Source organism: Pleurodeles waltl, chromosome 2_2 (genome assembly GCF_031143425.1).
Source record: "Pleurodeles waltl isolate 20211129_DDA chromosome 2_2, aPleWal1.hap1.20221129, whole genome shotgun sequence".
Lineage (NCBI taxonomy): Eukaryota > Metazoa > Chordata > Amphibia > Caudata > Salamandridae > Pleurodeles > Pleurodeles waltl.
The window spans coordinates 351,571,312-351,598,164 of NC_090439.1; the positions used below are offsets into that span (position 1 = coordinate 351,571,312).

Here is a 26,853-nt window from a genome sequence, read left to right on the forward strand (position 1 = left end):
GCCAGGTCGGCCCTGAGGAACTCATGATTGCATTTGTGCATGAAGTGGAAGGTTTGGGGTGCGAGGTGTTGTGGCAACTCCCTTACTGCAGTGTTGAATTCCTTGACAGTTTCTTGTAGTCCTTGCAGTATGGATTTTAGGGCTTGCATAGCTGCTGCCTGATCTGCAGATGACATCATGCACAAACGCACCCCCTCAAGGCTGGCTGCCATATTTTGCATCCCCACCCGCACCTCCGTGGCCAGCTCCCGCTGTACTCCAACTACAGTTCTCTCAAAGCTGGTGCCAGTGTCGTCTGAGTCCTCAGCTGTATTGGAGCTGGCAGGTCTTACAATTGGGGTGGTGGGTGGATCCTCTGCGATGGCTGCTTGTTCTGTGCTCCTCCTTGTGACTGAAGGTGGGGTCTGGAGGGTTTCAAGGACCTTTTGGATGGTCTCCTGGGGAATGTTTATCGGCTCGTCATCCATGTCATCAGGGAAATCTGGGACAGGCATATCGGCAGGAGATCCATCTTCCTCTTCAATGAAACAGGGTATAATTAGTGTGTCTGTGTTGTGACAATTTTGACGTGACGTGCCTGCCTTTTGATGAATTCACTTTGTGATCTTGTTTTGTATTAATATCTGCAGTCCTTCAGATGGGCATTGTTTCAGGCCTATGGCCCACCTGTGTGTTACATGTATGTTATTGAGTTATCAGACTTGTCAGCCTCATTGCCTCTAGGTGTTGCTTTATGCCAAATAGAGAATTGCCACCTTTTTGTCCTACTCGACCCTCCGTGTATATCCATTCTCATGGTGAGACCTTTCACTGGCTGTGGGTGTTCTGATGGCCCTGGCAGCACACTTAACTATCAGGACCTGCCCCAATCCCTGATCTTTCACATCCACTTAAATGTAATTGACATGTGGCATATCCTATGCATGGCAATGTTATGATCCGATATGGATGTTGACATTGTTCATGTGTCCTGCTGATGTTGGGTAATGTGTGTTACATTGGATTGCCCTGATAGTCGTATCAGTGTCCTATTTCGTCCTCTGACTGTGCAGGTGTATTTCAGTGACCAGTTACATGTGTCCCCTCCTCAATGCTGTTGTCTGAGCAGAATGCCATTTGTGATGTTGCCTTGTTACCCATGCACAGGATGGACCCTGATATATGCAGCATGGGTGTGTCCTTAGTGCTGTGTCGCTCCTATTGTTGTTTACATTGGCTGATGTTTACGTCAACTATGGGCATTGAAATTTGAGTGTACTGGGGCCTTTGTCTTGTTTCTGGAGATTGTTGAAGTTGTCATCCTCACCCCCTAATTTAGGTATGTATGTTCCATGGGGAGGTTACTGCCATTGGCTACTTGAGCTGCACACAGATCAGAGGTGGTAGTGGCAACTGTTGTCACAGTTACATTGCAGTTGTCAGTTTGGCTAGAGGATTGCTAATAGGGCCCTAGTTAATGTAGGAGGTATGTTGGCTGATGAGTGCCAGGATGTCAGTTTGACGTAGTGGCCTTCCCTCCTGTCGTGGATTTCCCTTTGCTCCATCGTTGGCATGACAGCATGCCACCATGGGACTGTTGTTGGTGTAGTGTAATGGTGTGCCCCAGCTTATGTTTGTGCAGGCCATGCCCCCCTGCCGTGCCTCTTTACCCATGCCACTCCATGTATATGATGATTTACATGCAATGTGTAGTAGGTATTCCCCCCCTCCCGGTTGCAGTTGACATTATTGCATTATAATTCCCCATGCGACTTACCCTGCTTGTGCGTTGTCTCCTGGTAGTCTGCGCTGTCCTGTCCTTGAATCCCTGTGACGATCTCTTCAGGGATGACGGCTGCGACCATCTCCTCCATGTGGTCCAGGGCCTCCTGGTGTGCTGGACTCCCTCCTCCAGTCTGCAGTGCTGCCTTCCTGTTCCTGGCCATCTTTTCCTTGGTCCTGCTTTTGCAGTCATGCCAGCGTTTCTTGCACTCGATGACTGTTCTGCGTACTTCTGCCACACTGTTAATCTTGTCAACAATTTGATGCCATATAGCCTCTCTCCTACTGATTGGCAACTTTGAGGTGACAAACAGTTGGTGCTGGTGTTCCGTCACCTCTTTAACCAGGATTTCCTGCTCCTCTGCACTGAAGCGACACTTTCTTTTCTTCTTAAAAGTGTCCTGGTTCTTGTGTGGATCCTCCTGGCTGGTTCCTGGTCTGCTGTCATCTTCCTGGGGTCTGTAGTGGCATCTGGGATCCATTTTGGCTCTCCTCTGGTGAACTGGCAGTGTTTGCGTTTTTTTTTTACGCTATTGCGTCAAAAAACAGCGCAAATCCGGTTTGCGGTGTCGTAAATCGACCCACAGGCATTTCTGCCGCGTTAACGTCGTTTTCCTTTACGACTTGATGCCGCGGGGTGCGTCAAAAATAATGACTCCCACCTGTTGTTTGCGCCGCCGCGCGTCAAAGTATAAATATGATGCCCCCACGGCGCACCAAAATGGCGTTAGCCGGCGGTAATATTTTTTACGCAAAACTGCGCTGGCGCAGTTTTGCGTCAAAAAGTATAAATATGGGCCTAAATACTTTGAGCCAAGTTCACACAATATAAAAACAGCAGACACAGAGTAAATGGACATTTGCAAGAATAAGGCATGTATTTTCGATCACCACAGGCATCTCACCTTAAAACCATTTAGATGCATTTGTCTTTTCAATTTTGAGGTCCAGTGATATCATTAGTCAAAGAGCTCTACTCTACTGTTTGATCCAAAACATTTGGGGGCATATTTATACTCCGTCTGCGCCGATTGTGGGTCAAACTTTTTGACGCACAATCAGCGCAAACGTTGCCCCGTATTTAAACTTTGACGCCCGCGGACGACAAATTTCCGCCGTGTGCGTCATTTTTTGGATGCGGCAACCCGCCTTGTGTTAATTATATGCAAGGTAGGCGTTCCCGTCCAAAAAATGGCTTAAAGGGCCGTGCGTAGTATTTATGCTTTCGGGCAAAAATGATGCACGGCCGGGAGGCGGAGCCAGAAAATGACACACAGTCCGATTTGCGTCAAAAATTAACACCTGGGTCAGGGCAGGTGTTAAAATGGGGCAAACACACCTGTATTTAATCAGAACACCCAGAACAAACAGCAGAGCAGCAACAGGGAGCCATGGAGGTCGTTCTAATCCAGCATGCATGCAGATGCAGAGCCCAGCAACAACAACAGCAGCTACAACAACACCAGCAGGGACCCCAAAGGCAGCGCAGAAGGCAGGAGAGGATATTCCACCCAAGAACAACCCTTCAGGGCCTCAGGGAACACGACATCATACAGAGGTACCGGTTGAACTGGCAGGCCATTCAGCAGCTGCTGCGAAACATTGCGTCAAAAAACGGCGCATATCCGGTTTGCGGTGTCGTAAATCGACCCACAGTCATTTCCGCCGCGTTAACGTCGTTTTCCTTTACGACTTGACGCCGCGGTGTGCGTCAAAAACAATGACTCCCACCTGTTGTTTGCGCCGCCGTGTGTCAAAGTATAAATATGAAGCCCGTACGGCGCACCAAAATGGTGTTAGCCGGCGGTAATTTTTTTTACACAAAACTCTGCCGGCGCAGTTTTGCGTCAAAAAGTATAAATATGCGCCTTGATTTTTGGGGTCTGCAATCCACAGATTTAGAAAAATGTACTTGTGATATCATGCATTTAGCCATTCATTATAACTATTAACAGTTATTTTTTAATAATGTATATTTTTAGGTCTCGCTTACAGGACATTGTATGGGCTGTCTGTTGCGAGACATATTGTCAACAAACGGTGGGTTTAGAATGAGCCCCTTACTTACCATTCATTGGCTTTAATGTCATTCACACATGCTTCTTAATTTTTAGCTGAGTGGGTTTTCCTTCCTCTTCTTGTGTTTGTCCCGCCCCTGGAGCATAGATGCATTCCTTGTGTCCTTCCACTGCTCATTTTTTAGGCTCTTTTTTTGTTTGAGAACCCCACGAGAGTGCATGAGTTTTCAAGCTGTCAATTGTGTTTCTTTTCCCTTTTCCACTCTATGAGGGTCATTCTGACCCTGGCGGTCGGTGACCGCCAGGGTCACCGACCACGGGAGCACCGCCAAAAGGCTGGCGGTGCTCCCTCGAGCATTCTGACCGCGGCGGTTCAGTCGCGGTCAGAAACGGAAAGTCGTCGGTCTCCCGCCGACTTTCCGCTGCTCGGGAGAATCCTCCATGGCGGCGGAGCGCGCTCCGCCGCCATGGGGATTCTGACACCCCCTACCGCCATCCTGTTCCTGGCGGGTCTCCCGCAAGGAACAGGATGGCGGTAGGGGGTGCCGCGGGGCCCCTGGGGGCCCCTGCAGTGCCCATGTCAATGGCATAGGCACTGCAGGGGCCCCCGTAAGAGGGCCCCACGTAGTATTTCAGTGTCTGCAAAGCAGACACTGAAATACGCGACGGGTGCAACAGCACCCGTCGCACCTTCCCACTACGCCGGCTCAATTCTGAGCCGGCGTCCTCGTGGGAAGGTAGATTTGCCCTGGGCTGGCGGGCGGCCTTTTGGTGGCCGCCCGCCAGCCCAAGGCAAATCTCAAAATACCCTCAGCGGTCTTGCGACCGCGGAGCGGTATTTTGTCGGGGGAAGCCTGGCGGGCGGCCTCCGCCGCCCGCCAGTCTCAGAATCACCCCCTATGTCTTGCACTCTCTCTCTTTCCCATGTGCTTCTGCCTTTCCCTCTCCTGTTGCTCTCTCGCCTACATAATTATACTCCCACCACATACTGCATTGCTCTCATGCCCCATTAGCTTACTTACCCCATGATACTGTGCTGTTTCCCCCCACCCTCCTGTTGCTTTCCCCCTCTGCGGTTGTCTATGATTCCACCTCCACGGCATTCTGTATTGCTTCCGCCCCCACATTCCACATTGTTGTTTCTTGCCTGTGTTTTTCCCTTTGTGGTTGACACTCAGAGAAACTGAGGATATTTGGATCTGCTTCGTCAGGGATTAAATTACCTGCGTGACTTTTGAAGCAACTTCACCAGGTAACAAGTACTGCAGTTCCACTTATATAGGGGTGCAGTGGCTTCAAGAGCCCGAAGACCTACAATCACAGCCTCAGGTACAACAGAGGAGGAGGTTAGGCCCTCGTCTTTCTTTTACTGAAGTGCATGCCTCCCCTCTCTGACACGTAATACCAGCTGTGCTCCTGCCTCCTAGAGATGATGTAGAGTGAGTGTCACAAATGAGCGAGTCTCTCGCCCCTTCTTTCTGCTCAGTAAGTTTTAGGTATGACTTCGTGGACTGCACGATTTTACAACCTAACAATTTTGAAATCTCAGATATGAGACAACTTTTTCCTGTCTGTAGACAAACGGCTATCGTCGACCACAGTCAGGACTTTAAGTGGGCCCACTCCCGCTGGGATTCAGACCCTGTAGTAATTATAAACAGACACTGAAACAGGTCTCTAACAGGCCCCATATTCATGTCCTCAAATTAAGAGGGAAAAACATTGATGCGTTCTGAGCAATTAACATAAAAAACATTGAGGGAATCCATGTCAGCAATTTAGCTCCTGTTTATATTTCATGTTTTACTAAATATTGCAATCCTTTAGAGTGTTTGCTATCTCTAAGCTGTTGTGTTTCTGTATTTTTTTCATGTAGCACATTACTATTGCATAGGGCATATTTTGCACTGATTACCCTACAGGTAATTATAACCACAATTCGGAGCTCTGGAGTTGAGGTTGAAGGCAGTGTCTCATAGTGACTCTCAGTGACCAGAAAGTTTTTCACAATGCATGGTCTTTCAAGCCTTGGATTTGCACTAAGCGCATAGAGAAATGTACTCTTATTCCAGTTGCAATTGTTATTCTAGGCAAATGTATATGCAGGGGGGACACAAAATATTAACAAGGTGAAAGTCAAAGAAAATGCAGTGCTTACAAGATGAGTTGGTGTGTTGCGTGGTTTGGGGTAGGTGAAGTGCATTCAGAAGAGAGTGCTGAAGAGGAGAGAGATGAGGTGTAAGATATGCAGCTGAAGATGTGGAGAGAAAAGGGCATAGACGTCTAACATGGAGTGAACATTACATGAGTGATTGAGACACTCTGAAGACTACTACCTCTTCCACAGCACTCTGAAAGGTTTAATTCACAGTCTCATATTTTCTGAATGAAAACATTTTGAATATTAATTATTTACAGCAAAATTATTTTTGTTACTCATTTATCTTCAACAGATAACAACAACTGACAAAGCCAATAGTCTTGGCTGGCATTATGTGTATGTCAGTATGTTGTATATCTGTTAAGTTAAATATCAGTCGGGTGAAAAACTATGTAAATCACAGAAATGTAGGTTACACGTGTAAGCCACACTCTTGGCTTTGTGAGTGCTTTGTTAGCAGTTTGAAGTAAATGGGTAACTACAATGATTCTTTTGTAGATAAATAGAATTGGTAATTACAAATGGTACAAATGTTACAATCACTATGTGTGCACTGGAGAGAAGCTAAAGATTGGACGAGCATGTAATCTAAACACTGTTATAGCCCCTGACTCACACTCTTTTCAGCCTCCACTTCAGAGCTCTCTGACATGCCCCACTAAGAAAACCTCTCATAAGCTGAACTCAACCAGACATCTAAATGCGACTCAGCTCACATGTAACATAGAAACATTTGAAAACCAAATTATTCGGCTTTTTAGAGCCAAGACCTCTTGGTTTTGCCGGTACTAGGTAAAAGAAGTTGCACTTGCAATACAAAATTGAACTAAAGCAAAGAAAGAGTTAACACATTTTAACAAATTGAAAGTCGTTACTCACACAAAATATGTAATGCATCTAGAGTAACATATCACGAAAACCACTGGCAAAGCCAAAAGGTTCCAAATGAGATGCTTATTGATTTAGCCAATGTTTTTGGACTTGGAGCATGGAGGATGATGTGATGAATAGCACCAAATCCAGAAAGTACTTAAGCATTGCTTCCAAAAAGCTTGACCTGGATAACTGTGGCACATAATGCGAGAGGCCTGATGATAAGGAGGTCCTGTAGGATGTGATAATGATTCTGGCATTTTGGGGAATAGCATGCACTGTTTTCACAAGGGGCCTCTTGTCATCAGGTCTTAAAAGTGTTGATCCATTTCAAGTGGGCTTCACCAGCTACATCCTGTTAGCCAGCAATGTAAGGCTTTTATTTTTCTAATTCTGTCCAACATCTGGTTCCCACATTGGTTGCTACTAACCTATATCTTTTTTATCAGCTTACGACCATGTACTGTGAGTTAATTTACTTCTGTGCTTCTTTCTTTGCAGGACTCTGTGTCTTCTGTAATTAAGGCAGCCAACGCACTGAGCATGAAAAACACTGCGGAAAGTGCAATAGACGAACATCATACTCACGTCACCAAGCCTACTGCTTCCTACTATGTGACATCACCCTATTCCAAACTTGGATGGTTTGTGAATTTTCCAACTTTGTACTTAATTGCATAGTTGCAGGAGCAGTGGAAATAGACACAAATCCTAAAATCATCTTTAGCTTTTTGGCTTGACAGTCCCATGCAGGGCCCCCACCTGACTAGTATGCACATTTATGGGAAGCACTTTACTAAAACTTGTGTTTTTATTCTAAGGTATGTCACCATCATTGTAGGTTGTGTGCAGATACCAGTGGAATCATCTGAGGATGGGATGAATACTCAAGCAAAACAGATTGTGTTTTGTACAGGGAGCGGACAAACTAAAGTGCTAAATCGAGTTTTATAGACATTAGTGAAGGTGAATATGGAGCGATACTTGAGAAATAATACAGAAAACCAAGTTGAGGAGATCATAAAATGTGAAGAACAAAATGGCCGGGGACAGTTGCAAGTCATTCATAAATACACAAAAATCTGCTTTTTTCTGTGATTTATCTATTTTATGTTGTTCCTTGGCTCACCAAACTATATTAGCGTTCTCACAATATGTCTTGTGTGTACTATATTACGCAGAAGATATCAAGGGAGAATGCCAGAGATCAACAGGGGAACAAAGATGTTTTTATAGTTTGAGATGGTAATTCTTTCCTTAGTGTATTGAAGAAGAGATTCCGTTGTAAGGCACCTCACAGAGGAAACTCTGGCTCTCCTGAAAGGTGGAACAATTTACAGCTTATGGGAGGCTGATCTGAGGGTACAAGCTGTATTACAGAACTTGAAAGGAAGGGGGAAACTACATGGTGAAATGTTTGCTGAGCTTTACATACATTTCTATTTCAACCTGTAAACCACAGTTAGCCAATGAAAGCTTTTCATGATGGGGCAATGAATGTCCTCATTTGGCATCTCTCAACACAAGAGCAATAATAGTATGCATTCTTTAGATTTGTAATGCAAATAGATAGTTAGGCCTAGATACAGACCACCATCATATATTGTGTTAATCATTTTTGAAGTAGCACTACTAAACTCCAAATGAAAGAAGAGAATTTACAAGAAGAGTCATTACGTGAGATCTTTGCAACATCTAAATGGATTCATTGGCATAATATAGTACATAGAAAGTCTGGTGGATGCTACATTAATGTGTAGATAGTAGGCGTGCATCATTGAGGCAGGTAAAATAAACATATATTTGTAGCCAGCAGGAACTTGGTAACAGGAGATGGATATATAATTAGCAAATAATACATGGGAGACTACAATCCCTGTTTAAAAGCCTGTTTCTAATGTCCTAATTACAGTTGAGTTGTGACATTTGTAGTCACCTGTAGTAAAGAAATGTAGCTGCTTACCTGTAATAAGCTACAAAAGACTTCTTACACCGCAATGCTTGATGCAAGAGCCTCCAACCAAGGTGGAAGGCAGGTCATGAAGCAAAAGTACAGCTGCAGTTTAAACAAGGAGAACTGGAATTTCTTCTTTTTCTGATGTGTTTTTCTAAAAATAAAAACATTAATAGCAGAAAGTATACATCTATGCAACATGGTTTTATTTTTCATATCATTACCAGGAAGGTAGAGTCTCTGTATGTTTCTACACAATCTGATCCATGGCAGTTTTTACCTGAAACACATTAAAATGATGCTGATATCTTTTTGCAAAAAATTCTAACAGCTTTTTGGTGGGTTTCACTTTGCAGTAAAGATTCTGCTTTTGTTCTTCTGATATTCAGTGAGCATGAAATAGCAATTTGGCAATGATATAAGCAGTTTGTGGGAAGGATGGAGGTGTGACCAGGTATTATAAAGGAATACATACAATCTTCTACACACTAAAAGGATTTTGCAAGCCACCTCTGAGTTTGATGGCCTTAGAAATGGAACTCTGCATTTGGCTTAGTTAATTTATATGGTCATAGAACTCCTTACTGACTTGCAATATCCTTATGATTTATGGAGGATGTCATACATAGGAGAATATTGTGTACAGTACTAGCACAAATACAAATATTTATAGATTTTAGTCAGCAGCGATAGAGTGGAAAGGTATATAGATGGTATATATGTCATCACCAGTGTGTGTTTATAGCCGTACCAATGTGAATGAATTATTAGGTCAGGTTTAGTGGCTAGCCCTTTAGCTTGGATTTGAACATTCAAAGAGATGCCAACTTTTGATTGGGTGATTGCCTGAGCTCATTCCTATCAGAGGCAGCGTCCTTACCTGAGGCAGGTGGGTTCTTTTGGGAGCTCATTTGACTCCCCATCTAATGGAAATCCTGGTAAACTGTGGTGATCACCTGTGTGTATGTTTCATAGAAAGTAATGTACAGGGGCAGTATCACATAAAGTGAGCACCAGCGTCAGCCATGGTTTTGGGCTGACTGGTGTCCTAGGTAGTTGAAGACCTGGAGCAGTGCAATGTTACTACCTCAAACAGTAGTAAATGGCTGCTTGTCCCATACACTTTCAAGACATGCTGCTTTTAGCTGGAAATATAGAAGCATTTGTTTACATATCTAAAGCAAATAAATAAACATAACACAATAACATCTATGCACCTAAAAATAGAACATCAGTACAAAACAATTGTATTATGATTTTGTGTTGTGTTACTGTGTTGTACATTTGTATTATTTTGTTCTTGTAGTGTATTACTATTTGTTGTTGTAATAGTTTATTGCCATTTGTTGTCTTATTTTGTGGTTATTTTTGTAATGTTCTGCTGTCTTTTAGTTGTGTTGTGTTCTGATGTTTTGTGAAGTTTGTTATGTGGACGTGTTGTATTAATATGTGTTGTATTGTGTTGCAGTAGTATCCTGTTATCACTATATATGTATCTGTTTTACAGACTTCAATAAAAGCTGCTTCTTTCCATCTCAAAGTAGCCCTCTCTATTAGTTCAGTGCTAACAAATAGAACTATCTCTCCATCTTTACATGAAGCTAATCAGACCAGTAATCACTTAATGGCCTGTGTCTCAAGCTACCGCTGTCAAACTACTTTTTCTGAGTTATGTCCTGTTATCTCATGTGTTTCATTAAACATTATAGCCCGCTGCTGAGGGCTATAAGTGTTGTAAAATGGCTATGTGCCCGGGTTTTTGGCCTCGACCGCAGATGAGGTCGTGTACCAAGGGAGAGAGCCTTTAACATCTGGTACAGCCCGAGACAGAAGGGCTAAAATGCCATTAGAGCATTCCACCCACTGAGGAAAGAATGCTGTAACATAAAACGGGAGAAACAAAAAGACAAGCATTAGAATGTTGATTAGAGGTCTATATTAGCCATTATAAGCCCCTAGGCACATCCAGTGGATCTCCCAGCATTCCAATGTTCTAATTTTCATTATCTCGCGGTATTGGAAGCTCTAAGAAGCAAGTTAAATTCTAGTTTGGAGTGAAATATATAATTACGTATTTTCATTTCTGTGTTCCACAGGGCCATGGCGTCTGCTGACCTAAACAAAGACGGATACGAGGATCTGCTGGTTGGAGCACCAGGGTACAGTACATTGGGTCATTTTCAGATAGGGAGAGTGTACATAGTGTACAGTAACGAATCGGGATTGCCTTCAGGCAACATGGACCTTGATAAAGAAGCCACCAGTATATTACAAGGATTTCAGGTGAGGCAAAATTCTGTCCAAGTTAAAAAAAGTGTGGTACCACTTGCAATAAATAGCTGAAGGAACGTTAATATTCCCATACAATGGAACTCTGAACTAGGAGCAGACTGAACATTGCTATACTCTAGAAATACGTGTTAACGCGTCCCTCTTTGTCAATTTTATACACATCAGGACTCGTTTTAGGCCAATGAATCTTTTGACCCAGTGGTGAGACACTGTAGAACGAGATAACTAATCAATATGTCAAGTAATATATCAATAAAGTCGCTGATATTTATCACCACAATACACTTTACTTTGGATAAAGACATTAATCAAATTGTCGACGCAGCCATGACCTTTCAGCCATGAATAACCACACCTTGTGATAGCATTTTATGAGTTTTATTCCCTATTGATTACAATCTACTAGCAAAGTGTCAATCTCAAAACCAAGAAGCATATAAGCATAGTCACAATATGGTAACTGCAATAGGACTTCAATAATGCAAATATCACAAATATGAGAGCATAACATAAAGTAAACATAGATCAAAACACATAGAATATCAAGTAAGTCTTAGTTCAGCATGGCATAATGTTAGTCATGTCGGTCTGTGTCAGTCAGGGTGATTTACCTTACCTAGCCTCTAATTAGCATTGGCATGTTGGACTTCATGCAAAACAATTTAGAACACCAATTCGGAAAACATCTAAACTATGGTCTCTAATCAAAAATACAGCAGTTGGTACCTAGAAAGGAAAAGCAAATAGACAAATTACAATAGCATTGTCATAATTACCCTCCAAGGATTTAGTCAGCACACAGGATCAGTCTTCGTCTTCAGGGCATCAGTCGTATTGCCATCAATCTAACTCAGTCTAGTGGAGAGGGGACACTTCCCTCTTAAGGAGGAGAAGCATAAAGACAGTCTATGGGTGAGGATAGTTTATTAAGTCTCAAAGTCACCAAACAGAGTGACAGAGTTTCTGGATAAAATTGATAGCATTCCCTACCTATTTCTTCGACTCTTCCGTGTCATGAGTTTTTATCCCTTTTTCGCAATACCTTCCCCCAAAATTCTATTGGATATTCGCTATACCCCACTATCTTTAACCTCTCAAATTATACATTAGGTAATCCAAATTGTCACCCCACGATAATTTATAACACTTTGATTGGTCTTCGTATTTGACGTCTTCGTAGGTGGCACATCCGGGTGTCGTGTCATCATCTTGGCACGTTTCTCGGGTCATGAGCTTCTTTATCCATGGTCAAATGGCCTTGCACATTCCTTTGGTATATTTTTGTTTCAAATTCTGTATAAAACTTATACTAAGGCAGCTAGCATGCAGATGGGAACAGGATGAGTTAGCAACATAAAACAAAGAAAAGGAACAAACGCTGGGTCATGGCCCTTTACGAGTCAGCACACTGAAAAACAGAAAATATGCTTTAATAGGAGAGCTACACAGCTAAAAATCTTCAACTCACGCTAACTTAAGGCTTATGGGTTTTAATACAAATGCAATATTCGTAAGCGTTAATATATTCAATTAATCATGGTGCAAGCAATTATTTCTTATATTCAACATTAGTTTATGTGCACAATAGTAACTTCACACTTATAATCATATTGAGAATACACACTAAGCAACTATTATTTATGGTAGTTTTTCATATGCAGCATTGTTAGGCATTTATATAAGCATTTCACATTTAATATATGTAATATTTAAGGTACGCTCTCTCATACGTTTATCAGTAACTGACTATTTATATTGCAGTTAAACATGATTATTCTTGAAGTCAGCGATACTAGTTTTATTGTTGTTATTATCACTGTTATTGTCATTGGTAATTTATTAATTGTGATATTTACACCAATAACATTACCAATAACAATGCAGTTTTATCATCTTCATTTTGTAATGTTTTAATGATTTAAATTATTAGGAGAAATACTATGATTATTGCTAGTAATAATAATAATAACAATAGTAATAATAATGTTAATAATAAAAAAAACTGATAATAGTAATGATACTGCTAAACAATATAAAACAATATAAATATAATAAAAATAATTACTAAAGATTTTACAAATAATAAACAAATAATAAAACTGATAATATTTCCAAGAATGACATTTCAGGTCAGGAAGATAGTCAGGTTTTTACTCTCCTTTGCAATGCATTGACCAGAGTGGACTTTCAAGGGAGACGGTCAGGTATGCTGCATACGGTTAGCAGATTAGAGAAAATTGTTAGCAAGTTGGTTTGAATTGGCTCATCTTCAGTTGTTTGATGAGTTAAGGACTGCCTGTCCTTAATGCAGGACAATGGATGAATATGTGATTTAGAGGGGGTTAGGCTGTCCGTATATTGATGGGAAGGTGAGTCAGTGATCACCATTAACTACATATCACCTATGTGTTTATGTGATTTTATATTTAAAAAAACACGTATTTAATGTAAGGCTCTAAAAACAATTGTTCTGGCACCACTGCACTAAAAACTGATATGATCTTCGAAGGATCACAGGTTGTAATCCTATGCAGGTTAGTCTTATAAAGTCAAGTAAATGAAGTCTTTATTCGATATTTCATCATAAAAGACATGCTACACGTCATAATACTTATAAAATTATCAGTGCTAACGATAAAAACAATAAATACAATATTTCATAAAAGCTACTAAGAACGTATTAAATCTACTAATGCTTCTTTTGTTAAATATTTTAACATATTAAAAAGAAAAAAGAGTACATTACTTTGAAAACTCAGTTCTAAGGTTCAAGATAATTTACTTATCTAAAACATGTAGCTGTTTTAATAGTTCAGAACGAATTATCCATGCCCACCCCAGGAATTTGGCCACCCCTATTGCTATAGTAGGTGAAAGATCAGTTGTAAGGATCCTACAAGCAGTCTCGGCCGAATGTGTGCCCAGACTTTTACATAGGGGAACCAACCACTTCTTCCTTGGGGCAGCATATAATGGACAGACAAAGAACAAGTGGCTCACATTTTCCCGCATTTCAGTACACAATGGGCATTTATCTGGGCCTCCCGTGCCCCAGGTTGAGGTTAAACACCTTAATGGTATTGAGCCCACTCTAACTTGGTGATATAATTTGCGGTCCATAGGTTTTGTAATAACATCCCAGTACTTTTCAATTGCAGAGACATCTTTCACGTGTACAAATGTTGTTGTAAGGGAACTACCTATAAGGGATGAGTGTCTTATGCCTATCACCCATTCCCAATATAGTTGTTTCAGCTCCTTTTTTGAAGGAAAAGTAGCTGAGTCTGGGTTGTGCCAAAGGGCACCTAGACCCATGGCACAAAGGGTGGTTCTAACACCCTTAAACCAACCAATCTTATCAGATCCTAGGGTGTCCCTTACCTCGAGGCATGCTTTCGCATATAATAACAGCTCTGGGGTAGACCACAACCTCTGCCAGAAGGCCAAGGGCCGAAATCTGGCTTGATCTTCCACCGGTTGGAGCCCAAGGTCATAAAGGAGCGGGATGCGTGGAGATGACCTCGGAAGACCAACCGCCCCTCTTACAAATCTGTTTTGGGCCAGCATCAGTCGGTCCAGATTACTATAACCCCAAAGCTCAGCCCCATACAAGACTGAGGGAAGAATTTTTGACCCATAGATTTCCATAAGTGGGGACATCGGGCGGGTAAATGATCTTTTATATTCCTTAAGAAGGGCACCACCTAATTGAACATGTTTAAGTGCTTGGATATCAATCTGGGGTTTCCAACTAAAATTATCACTAAAATGCACACCCAGATATGTAAATTCATTAGTTTGCTCAAGAATAGCACCACCCATTTTAACCTTTGCCACAGTTTTTGTTCGACCTCTTAGTACCATGAATTTTGTTTTAGAAACATTTACTTCTAGCTCATGCTCGACACAAAATAACTCAAATCTGAGTAGGGCCTGCTGGAGCCCTTGCCTAGTCTTTGATAATAACAAGGTGTCATCCGCGAACATGAGCAATGGTACTTTCATTCCCGCTATCTGGGGAGCATCCGTGGGATGTGTTGCAAAATATTTGGTAACCCCGTTAATAAACAGGGAAAACAAAGTGGGAGCCAGGACACATCCTTGTCTAACACCTTTCAAAACATGGAACCTGTCCGTAACCTCGCCAGGCTTACCCCAGCGGACTTGGGCATAAGTGTGTGCATGAAGATTCATTAAGAGTCGCACTAGAGCCCTGGGCATTCCCTGTTCCAGTATGCAATCCCATAATTTAGTCCTAGGGACCAAGTCGAATGCAGATCTTAGATCCACAAAAGCTGCATACAACTTGCCCTTACCCAAAAAAACTGTTTTCCAATATAAAAGGGCAAAGCGAAAGGCTTGATCAAGGGTGCTTACGTGAGGTCTAAAACCCGCCTGCAACGGAGTCAAAATATCTGAGTCTGTTAGCCATTCCTGTATCCTCCCTAAAATGAGGCGCGCTATGATTTTTTGGATCGCATCAATAAGGCTGATAGGCCGGTAATTTGAGGGTACTGAGCGATCGCCTTTCTTGTATATAGGAAGTATTTCTGCCCCATACCATGAGTCAGGAATTTTAGCGCCAGCTGCAACTGCATTTGCCAGGTGGAATATATAAGGTACCCACAGGTCCTGGTCTTCCAAAAAAATGTCAGCTGGAATACCATCAGGGCCAGGGGCCCTCCCTTTGGGAAGGTTTTGCAGGCAATTGATAACTTCAGTAACTGAGAACATTAACGGCTCGACGGGCTCAAGACAGTAGGGTATAGTCACTTCTACTGTATGACACTTAAACTGATCCTCAAAATTTTTTACCCACTGATGATTAGAGACAGATGCTGGGCTATAGTGGGCATCCTGCGAGATACCCCATTTTATGAGGTACCAAAACTGTTGCATATTGCGTTTACCACAGGCTTCTGACAACATAAGCCAGCGTTCCTCGTCCCACTTTTGTTTTGCTTTGCGTTTTGCCTCATTATAGAGTTTTCTACAAGATCTAATCTGGCTATAATTTTTGTTTTTAATAGCCTCGAAGAGAACTCTTTTTGTCTTGCTACACTCTTTATCAAACCAGGTAGTGGATGAGTATTTCTTGGTCCTAGGTTGTTTAGGGATAAATTTAATGAACAACTTTTTGAGTTCCTGAAACAAGTCAGAATGGGTACGTATAAGTTCGCTGTTAATCTCGTCCTGTGAGCCACAATTGTTTAAAAGCTCCACAGAACTAGACACTAAGGTTCTTATCGCCCTGCGGGCCCCAGCGTCCACAGCTATTTTGGGCCAGCGTACCCTGCGCGTATCATTGCTCACAATGACCTCTTTTTCTGTTATATTAGGACCACTGCCCTCAGACCTCTGAAAGCTGGAATCCCTTAAGGTCAAAACCAACGGGTCATGATCGCTCTCTGGGCGTTCCGTAACTAACATATCAACAACTGCAGACCACTGCCTCACATCGACCAAAATATAGTCGATACGACTACTGTGTCTGCCGTTGTTGAACGTATGCCTGCCCTTCCTATCTGACTTGACCCTACCATTAACAGCTCTTAGACCCATATCCAGGCATAGCCCCTTGATATAGGTGGCTGAGCTCGACCTCTTAGCAATCGGAGGTATCTCGAGTTGGGGGATACCCCAGGATAGATCCTCATCCTCGGTGAGCGGGCCATCCTCAATACCCAAAGGCTCAAAACAAGTATTAAAATCCCCCATCACAATCTTGTGGCCATCGGTCGTTGTTCCTGATAGAGTGTCGTCCAACAGGAGGAGGGTCGGAGAGACCCTTCCTCCCTGGAGGCCCCTGACATAAATATTAACCAACAGGATGTTTGTACCTTGGTTGGACTTTATCTTTAAGGCAATTATGTCTGGACTATCAATTGTCACTTCTTCAACTCTTACACCCGCACTTTGGCGGACCCAAATGGTAAGACCTCCAACAGGACGCCCTTTCTGGCCCCTAATTGCTGGCTTGCTAAAGTTCAGATACCCCACCCGAAATATCGGTGTGATAGCCCATGTTTCCTGGAATGCAATTATATCGCCCTGATCTATGAAGTCCCTCCAATCAGGAATACACTGGCTGGACTCCAGACCGGCTATATTCCAGGATATATACCTTGATAACATATCAACAGGCTCAGCTAGAGCAGAGGGTGAGTCCATACTAAAATTGGGTAATGCAGACACTGTACCAGCAGGGGTAGTGTCAGGATTATTACTTTGATCTGTGACAATAGCCTTCCAACTTATATCTTCTATGTGGGGGGATTTAAATAAAGTTAAGTTAACTATTTCTTCTCTACCGATGAGTCAATCATTCTCATCTAGGCAGGATAACGGCCCATATCTCCCGGCAGTAATCAAGGGTTCAATGCTTTCTGATGCGAACCAACCCCTTGGAGGGTTAATGACATTTTTGTTAATCTGGGAAGGCACCTTCACCTCGGGATACACCGTAGGATAAAAATCTGGTAGTTCCCACGTAACTATTGGTCCATCTGCAAGTTGCGGGCACCAGCCTCTCAAAAATGGAACCACATTAGTACTCCTAAAATTAACAATTACCAGATCACCTGGGATATCTTTAGTCATGTGGCCTAGCCAACCCACCCTTCTAACATTTAGGATTTTACCATCAATGGTAGGGGGGAGGGGTCTATTCCTAGTAAGCCAGAAGGCTACTTTGTTTTTTAAATCATTGTAACCTTCTTTTTTGCCTGAACTAAGTTCTGGGACTCCTGACAATATACATACGAATGGAGCGGCCTCCGGTGGGAGATCAATCCTAACATTATAATCATTGTTGTACTCTCTTGCTTCCTGATGGACTCGAGTTGGTTGTGGCCTACCCTCTAGGGACCCTCGAATCACTGCGGGTACCCTAGGTATAGTGGGCTCCGCCTCCAAACTTGTTTCGTTACATGGGGCTTTATGTCTTACACTGCTGCCCGCGGGTATTGCCTGCTCAACACAATTTCCAGATGGTGAATCTAGAGGTACCGTTAGTACATCTGCTGGTGTCGAAGTTGCTTGTACCCTCAGACTATGAACCTCTTGGGTAAGTACTTCAATTTTCAACAAAAATGTGCTAAAAATTTCAGCCATTTTTGTCGCTAACTTATCCTCTACTGTTGCCAGTATATTTTCTATATACTGCCTGTTATGACAGCAACCCACTGGCTTATCAGATCCCCCGTCTAAACCTTTCGTTTTAGTAGTATGGGCTTTTGCTTCGAGGGGCTTTCGAGAATTGCTGACCTTCCCCACTCCTCTTTTGCCCAACGACTTTCTACAAGCCCTAACTGCTCTTACTGGTTGGGGGGGAGTCTCTGCCATAACCACGGGGCTGAATGGGCTCACGCCAATTATACCCGTTGAGTCTAAGGGATTAGAGTGTATCTGTGCCTCAGTTAGTATCATATCCTTATCAGTGTTGGCGCCCAGATCCTCAAAAGTAGACACTATATGTGTGGAGGAACTAGGGAGTGTCTGAACTGGGGAACCTCCTTTCCCTAAGGAGACTCTGCGATCGCTATTAATCTTTTTAACCACCTTAACCAGGTAGTTATCAAGCGTAGTAGCCCCTAGATTTTTGGCGGAGTAATTACAGTTAGCCATCATAGGTTGGTTGCAGTAAATACCACCAGCTATAATTCAGCTATAATTCAGCAACAAAAAACAAAAAAACGCATAATCAAGATGTAATACAGCTATTTACAGTTTAGTCTTATCACTCACGGGGGAACTGAGTTTGGCCCAAGGACTTGTTTAAACTTTGAGGTGGCCCTAGCTCAATGCACCATTGATAGTTGTTGGCCAGTTAATAGCAAGGCTGGAATTACTCTGGGCAACTGCCACATTTTGCAAGGAGATCCATCACCATTTTTTGTTAAACGACTGAAAGGGAAATCTACCCTATACTCCACAATACATAAACTACTAAAGTTATACAAGAAGGTCTAGCTTTACCTTCTTAAATTATTGGTCTCTCTGCCAAGAAGGAGAAAATGTGGGTTAACTGTGATGTATATTCATGTCAAATGGATTGTGGAGATGACCATGCTTACCATCTAAATTTCCATATCGAAATTAAAAGATGGGCGAGATGTTTCCTAACAGCCACCCTGAGTCGCAGTTGGACTAAAATGTAGGTGCCAAATTAGTGAGCCAATTAGAATCCTGGGCCATGTGTTTTAAGCTATAGCGCTATGTACATTGAAATTTCTGTAATACTGCAGATTTGACACTCAGTGTGGCTGGTGTGGAGTTGTCAGCTGCAGATTTTTAAACATATTGTGAAAGCTGTATCATGAGTAAACCTGATCTGATAGGGAAGTACCTTTTCAGAATGCTGGAAAAAGAATACAGAGGAGGTTTCTAAGCTTTCGAAGGGCCATTCAGAACATATTTGTAAAACGAAACTGAACACAGGTACAAGACAATCACTTGTGCCTTCAGCTGTCTTGATCGGTATATGGTGTCATCAGTAATGTCATCAAAAATGTCAATGGGATTGTATTTGTGATGTATGGGGTCATGAGCAGTGCATGGCGATTGTGTGGGTTGAGGTTCGAACATTTCCTTTGAGCTTCTGAAGAAGATATCCTTGGATCTACCTTGACTAACATAGATTGTCATAAAGCAGTTACCTTGGCTGGTGGGTGGAGGAACCAGGGTTTGTGGTGTGGCGAGAGTCTTATTTTCCATCTTTCCCTAATAAAGTGACCCTGCATTTCAATCAGGACTTTTTTCTCTAGATGGCCTCATCTCTACATGTTGGCCAAGATATTATGCTTTCTGTGTTTTCTTTGTATCCACATTGTCTGCAAGAATGCTTCTTCAGAATCCAGACACTTTTCAAGTCCTTTCTGTCTATGTGACCCATACAGAGACCTTCTATATACTGCAGCTCTGTTTGTTACCTTAGAGAGTGCATATTAAGTGAGTAAACTCTACATTTTCACTCATGGTAACTAGGTTATGCCATGCCATGCCCAAGGCATGCGTGATGCTGGGAGAAGCTCTTCCCGGTTTGACTGATGGTAGGTACATAAATGGCATGGCTGCCTCCAAGATAGAAGGCAGTGGCTTGATAGAGAGTTCTACATGAATCCGTTGATGAAACTGAGTCAACTTCTGTTAGGAGATATGCTCTAAGCTGTGTGATACTGGATATGCCTTAGAGCGAATTCACCAGTTTTGGAGAACGTTTTATCCTGGAGGTGTTTGCTCTGATTGAACTGTAAGCTTGCCCCTGACTAATAATGTGATCTGAAGGCCAAGAGTTTGATCCCAGGCAAGGCACACTCAGCCACATATCCATCCGAGGTCACTAAATTCAGTTTCATATGTTGCTTAATAGTAAAATCTGTTATTCACAGCACTTATAAATGCCAGCAGTGTGTCATATAAAAACAAGATATTACTAATAAATGACAATAACGCAACTACTTGGTATATCCTCAAAGGTAAGGATTGGGGTAAAGAAGGCGGACAAGGGTTATTACTTGATGTTTACTTGTAATCTCCATTCATGTGAGGCAATGCCTCCATTGCTACAGTCCTTCCCATTCCTTCCAAGCCACTCTCCAAGGCCTTCTTTGTATCGTCTTCATTGGCTCTGACAGGAAGTCTATAAACAGTTCCAGGACGTTATATCAAGTTGACTGCTCTGGAAAAACCCACCGCACAGAAACGTGGACCTTGAGTTAGTGGAACATAATTGGAGTGTTGGATCACTGTGTCTCTTAAATAGTATTATTACTGAAACAAATGCAAATGGCATATACTGTTTATGTATTAAAATCCATATGTTTGTCGCTCCCCTTTCCTCTCTTCAAATCCATCTATTTGACTATCTACCTCTGTGGAGTTCTTGCTTCCTCAGATCTGCAGTGAATCCTCTCCATGAGCAGCATATATAATGAGTTCACATTCCTGGTCACGGTGTTATTTGTGCGGCAGGGAAACGAAGCATCATCATACTTCCGATACATACTTAGGCCTCTTTCGGAAAGGCCGTTAATTTTGGTGTGGTCGGTCCCATTGGAACTATAAATTGCCGTGTTTCACACGGAATTTGTGATGACTGAATGCAGCCGAAATTCGCTAATGTATCACTGGAGGCAAATATGTAGTGACGTGGAAACAGAGGCGCATCTTCCATTGTGCAGCATGTGCAGTGACACCGGGTCCCAGAGGTCTGAGGTACCCACTGAACCCTGATTATTTTTTTTATTTTATTTTTAAAATAATTGACACAGCTGCTAGGAGGCCCGTTTCCTTTAACGTAATAGGGCCCATGATACACTGGCTACGATACTGCATGGAAAACAGATTTACACATGTTGTGCCCTAAAAATCTAGTAACTATGGCTGCCCTCCTTCCCCAGTAGTTACCGATGACCCCAGTATTATTAGTACGTCCGGAAGCAGATGCCAGGTCAAATTACGGTGACTCCACCTGGTGATCGAAGTCCAGAAAAGCTTATATAACAGTCCCACACTGGTGCAGTGACAGCACATTGTAAACACACTCTGGTACTTTTTTACACTTCCTCTGTTGCAGCAGAGCAAAACCTGGTGTTGAAAACAGCATTTCTGCAGGGTCACCCCCAAACTTTTTGCCTTCCTGCTTCTCTTTTTCTGACCTCATTTTTGCTGGCTTTAGGACTCTGCGCACTTTACCACTGCTAATCAGTGCTAAAGTGCATATGCTCTCTCCTTAAAACCTGGTGACATTAGCTCATACCCAATTGGCATATTTAATTTACTTGTACATCCATAGCAAAGTGCACTACAGGTGCTCAGGGGCTGTAAATGAAATACTACTAGTGGGCCTGCAGTACTGGTTGTGTCACTCACATAAGTAGCCCTTAACTACGTCTCAGGCCTGCCACTGAAAGGCCTGTGTGTGGTTTCACTGCCTCTTTGACTTGGTATTTAAAAGTACTTGCCAAGCCCTTAACTCTCCTTTTTCTACATATAAGTCACACCTAAGGTAGGCCCTAGGTAACCCATAGTGCAGGGTGCTATGTAGGTTTAAGCAGGACATGTACCTGCGTAGTTTATATGTTCTGGTAGTGTAAAACTCTTAAATTCATTTTCCACTACTGTGAGGCCTACTCCTTTCATAGGGTAGCATTAGGGCTACCCTCATATACTGTTTGAGTGGTAGATTCTGATCTGAAAGGGGTAATCAGGTCATGTTTAGTATGGCCAGAATAGTAATAGAAAATCCTGCTTATTGGTGAAGTTGGATTTAATATTGCTATTCTAGAAATGGCACTTTTAGAAAGTGAGCATTTCTCTACACTCAAATTCTTCTGAACCTTTCAGCCTGTCTCCAATCCACGCCTGGCTGGGCTGGATGACAGCTCCCTTGTGCATTTCACCCAGACAAACACAAACACACGATGCTCAGTCACACCTGCACACATCTGCATACTGAATGGGTCTTCCTGGGTTGGAAGGGTGGAGGGCCTGACATTTGAAAGGACAGTGGCCTGCCCTCACACAATGGACTGCCAAACCCCCTACTGGGACCCTGGCAGACAGGATTGTACTGAAAAGGGACCTTGTGCACTTCTAAGCCACTCTTTGAAGTCTCCCCCACTTCAAAGGCACATTTGGGTATATAAACTGGGTCCCTGACCCTACCAACTCAGACACTTCCTAACAAGATACCTCCTGGGAAAGAAACTCTGAACCAGAACGTGCAAATTACCAAGAGAAGCTGCCTGGCTGCTCAAAGGACTCACCTGGACTGCTTTGCCCGTAAAGGACTGCTGCCTTTCTGTTGCCCTGCCGCCTTGCTGCCCTCTGACCCGGCTGAGAAGTGCTCTCCAAAGGCTTGGATTGAGCTTGCCTCCTGTTTCCTGAAGTCTCAGGGCCAAAAAGACTCTTCATCTCTGAAAAGAACTCCATATGTGGAGAAAATCGACACACAGCCTGCTGGAATCGATGCACAGCCTACCCTGCGGTGAGAAAATCACTGCATCACTGAACCGGAATGACGAAGCCCGGCTCCCGAGTGGAGATTGAAACAGCGCCCGCTTTGTGACTGTAACTTCGATGTGCAGCCCACCGGATTGATGCATCACTGAACTGGAATGATGCAGCCCAACTTCCTGCAAGAGGAATCGATGCAGCACCTGCCCTGCAACAGACATTTCCCTGCATCACCCACCGGATTAACGCAGCTCCTGTGACTTCGTCCTGCACGCCCAGGTTTCTCCGTATCGTCCCTGGGTCGTCCGAACACCCGCAACCCAAAGAGGATCCAAGCCTGCGTGCCGGAAATCCACGCAAAGCCCTTGCTGCGTGGAAAAGCATTGACACATCGTCTGTGTGCACCTGGAGAACCCGACGCACACTTCCGCGTTTCCAACGCATCTCCTACTCTGCAGTCTTGTGCGGATAACTTAGATGCAAACCAGATACTTTGTGCTTGCACGAGACACTTGTTCCTTTTTAAGAACTTAAACCTCATCTTATCATTACAAAACTGAGATTTCAACTTGTACTTATCAAATCTTGTTCATTTTGACCTTAATCTACTCAGATAAATATTCTATATTTTTCTAAACCTGTGTGGTGTATTCTTGTGGTGCTTATACTGTGTTATTGCATGATTTATTACACAAATATTTTACACATTGCCTTCTAAGTTAAGACTGGCTGCTCAGTGCCAAGCTACCAGAGGGTGGGGACAGGATAATTTGGATTGTGTATGATTTACCCTGACTAGAGTGAGGGTCCTTGCTTGGACAGGGGGGGTAACCTGACTGCCAAACAAAGACCCCATTTCTATCACTGTGTAATTTATTTGCACTTCCGCAGCCTTCTGCAATGCAGATCGCAAAGGGAAACAAATATGCACTAGGGGTGTAGCTTCAGGGGTTTTTCGGGTGTTACACCCCCCCCAATAAATGTATTAACTAGTAAATAGTTGGGTACAGGTGCTTTCAGTTGGGTATGGTAAGGTGTCTGTCAGATTTCACCTAGGATTTTTACATGCCTACACACACACTAAAGGAAACTCACACACTCTCTCTTCTCTCTGTTTTGACGTTCTTAAAAGTTAGTTATTTTACCAAAAAATATTTTGTTTTAATTAGTGCTAACAATCTGCACTGTTTCTCCTTTTACTCTGCCCCTTAAGTCTCCCTCATGTCTTGTTTCTCAGATAATGTATTTTACCATGGTATGCCAGCTTGATTGTTGGCAAATCTTGAAGCTCGCACCCGCCCCCCCCCATTCTTATTGACTACACTATGCCCCTGTATGCACTGGTTACCTGTACCCTGCACTATATTTACTATAAACTTAAAAAGTATGATATGTCACACATTAATCCATGACTGTTCTTCAGCCCTCGGCTAGGTTTGGTTCTGCAGTGGCAGTATTGGATTTCAATAATGATGGAATAATGGATGTTGCTGTTGGAGCGCCCTCTGTTGGATCACAACAGCTCACCTACAAAGTAAGACAATATATATATATTTTTTTTTTTCTGGGCTAGAATGTGCCTCCCAAGAAATGGCGCTTTCATATTTAGAATAACCTAACATTACCTGACGCAGTACATGGTATTGTTTTTACTCTAAACTTTATGATATTTAGGTCAAGGGTGCAAACGCTCTGACCTGTTGTAATCTATCTGTGGGCTTTTAACCATGCCCACCGCACGCCCATCAATATCACTCGTTCTTTGGCTTGCCTTTCAAAAATCCTTTGTTATCACTGGTAAATGTTTTGCATTTGTCACTCCTAGGGGCAGTTTTGTTACCGCCTTGGCCATCGACCCTGTTACATGGATAATTGCACATTTGCCGATATGTTTGACTGCAAGCAAACTTTTTTTCCCTTTTGTGTCTCTCCTTCGCACTCATACTCATGGCGGTCATGGAGCTGTGAATCGGTTCCTTATGTCAATTGTTTCACTTTTAGTTTTCAATTTATGTGGCAAGAAAAGTCCAGTTAGGAATTCACAACGCTAACAGCGCTAACTCGAGCAAACGTGAGAGCTATTCTATTGCAAATGCTTGTTTTGTGTTGCACTTTATATACTTTATAACCTATTTCTGGGCAGGGAAAACCAGGAATGAGGACAATATCAAATCCCACTAGACGTGTGTGTAGATTATCAGATATACGAAAGTGTCTGGATACAACGGTACAGTAATTAGAAGCCCACCAATCCCCATCACAGATTTGCATAAAAACATCCATCGTTGTACGGAAACACTGAAAGCAAAAAAAATACTCTAATTCATGTTCAGTTCAAACTTCCAGTGCAAAAAAACACCCCATATATGCTTACCGAAAAACACACATGACACATGCTGAAAACCTTTCTACACACATGTATAAATGAAAATCAGATCTTTAAGGCTTTAAACGAAGCAGCAACGATTTCATTTCTTAAGTCCGGTGTCTCACATAGGCATGTGGAAACATCCCTGAGAAAGCAGATAGGATACTCGGGATAAGCACCATGGGCTTAATGTACAAAGCAATTGTCCAGCCTTAAAGGCTATATTTGATCCTTTGTGACTTCAAAATTGCATTTTTAGCGTCACAAAACCCAAATTACAATTCAGTAACACGTTACTGAATAACAACCTGCATTTCAGACTAAATACAGAATCAGTATTTGGAAGGAGTGTATAAAGGCCTCAACTTTTATTTACATATTCATTAGCATATGCAATAACGTTTTGCAGCTGAAATGGGATTGCAAAGCATCAATATTTACCACTAAGTCAAAATTGGTGGTAACCATTCGCATACATGAAGAAGTCTCCAAGGAACCCCTTCTCATTTGTGAATGACCACAAAACATTTCTCCATGGACGTCACTTTACCAAAATGCATGGGTAAGTGGAAGTGACATCACACATCCTTGACATTAATGACATCACAGAAAGTTACATAATATGGTCTTTGCCCAGAGTCTTTCCAGGAGGTTATGTCATGTCACCTTAAGCCTGAGGACATCACAATAATTGGCATCACTGACATTCCATAATAACTGCATGATTAGTATAAAAATACAACACAAACAAATGTCTGTTTTAAATGCAACATATATTATGGTGCTGACATGATCTTCAAAAGTGTCGGGACATAATACTTGCTCTGAATTGTAGCAAGTGGAGCAAATGAGCCACACCTCCTGTTCGGAGCCTGCTGAGGGGTTCCAACATTGAGAAAATGTTTTGAAATATTGGGTAAAATAGTGCTTTGAAAAGCACATTTTTCACATAGATTAGCTAAAACGTCATAGACTCTGAAAGGGCTCTTACTGAATATTCATGTCTTTTTATGTTGTGCCAAGCCAATCAACCCCATTCTTTCAAAATGTGCTCTAGGCCCCCTATATGCTAAACACATCTCTAGCATGTCAGGACCAGCATTGTATCATGGTTGCCCCATCCCGTATCCCACTATTACCCTCTCATATGCCAGGTATTACTTTCAATGTGCTAATGCCCACATTTTGACATGGCTTCCCCTTATGTCAATACTTTCCTAAAGTATGACAACACCTTTTTTTTTCAAAGGGTGCCCCATGTTAAGAATTACTTCTAGTATGCCAGCACCAGTATTTTACCATGGACCAATTATGCCAAGATTTAACTCTAGTTTGCCAGTAAAAGTTTTTTTTTTTTTTTTTTTTTTTTTTTAATCAAAGGAATCTGTAGTGATCAGAATTTACTTTCAGTACACCAGAACAAGTGTTTGCCATGGTCGCCTCTCAAAGCCAAGGATTTCATGTGCAT

At 42.5% G+C, this 26,853-nt stretch overlaps 1 protein-coding gene across 2 annotated transcripts in view; it reads left to right on the forward strand.

Moving 5' to 3' along the window:
• The window catches only part of GPLD1 (glycosylphosphatidylinositol specific phospholipase D1), an 833,365-nt gene that overhangs the window by 644,126 nt on the left and 162,386 nt on the right, over positions 1–26,853 (forward strand). For both annotated transcript variants that reach the window (XM_069218887.1, XM_069218885.1), the window contains exons 13-15: positions 7,315–7,457; positions 10,864–11,050; positions 24,441–24,551. In XM_069218887.1, coding sequence (XP_069074988.1) covers positions 7,315–7,457; positions 10,864–11,050; positions 24,441–24,551 — 441 coding nt within the window. The remainder of the gene's footprint in view (positions 1–7,314; positions 7,458–10,863; positions 11,051–24,440; positions 24,552–26,853) is intronic.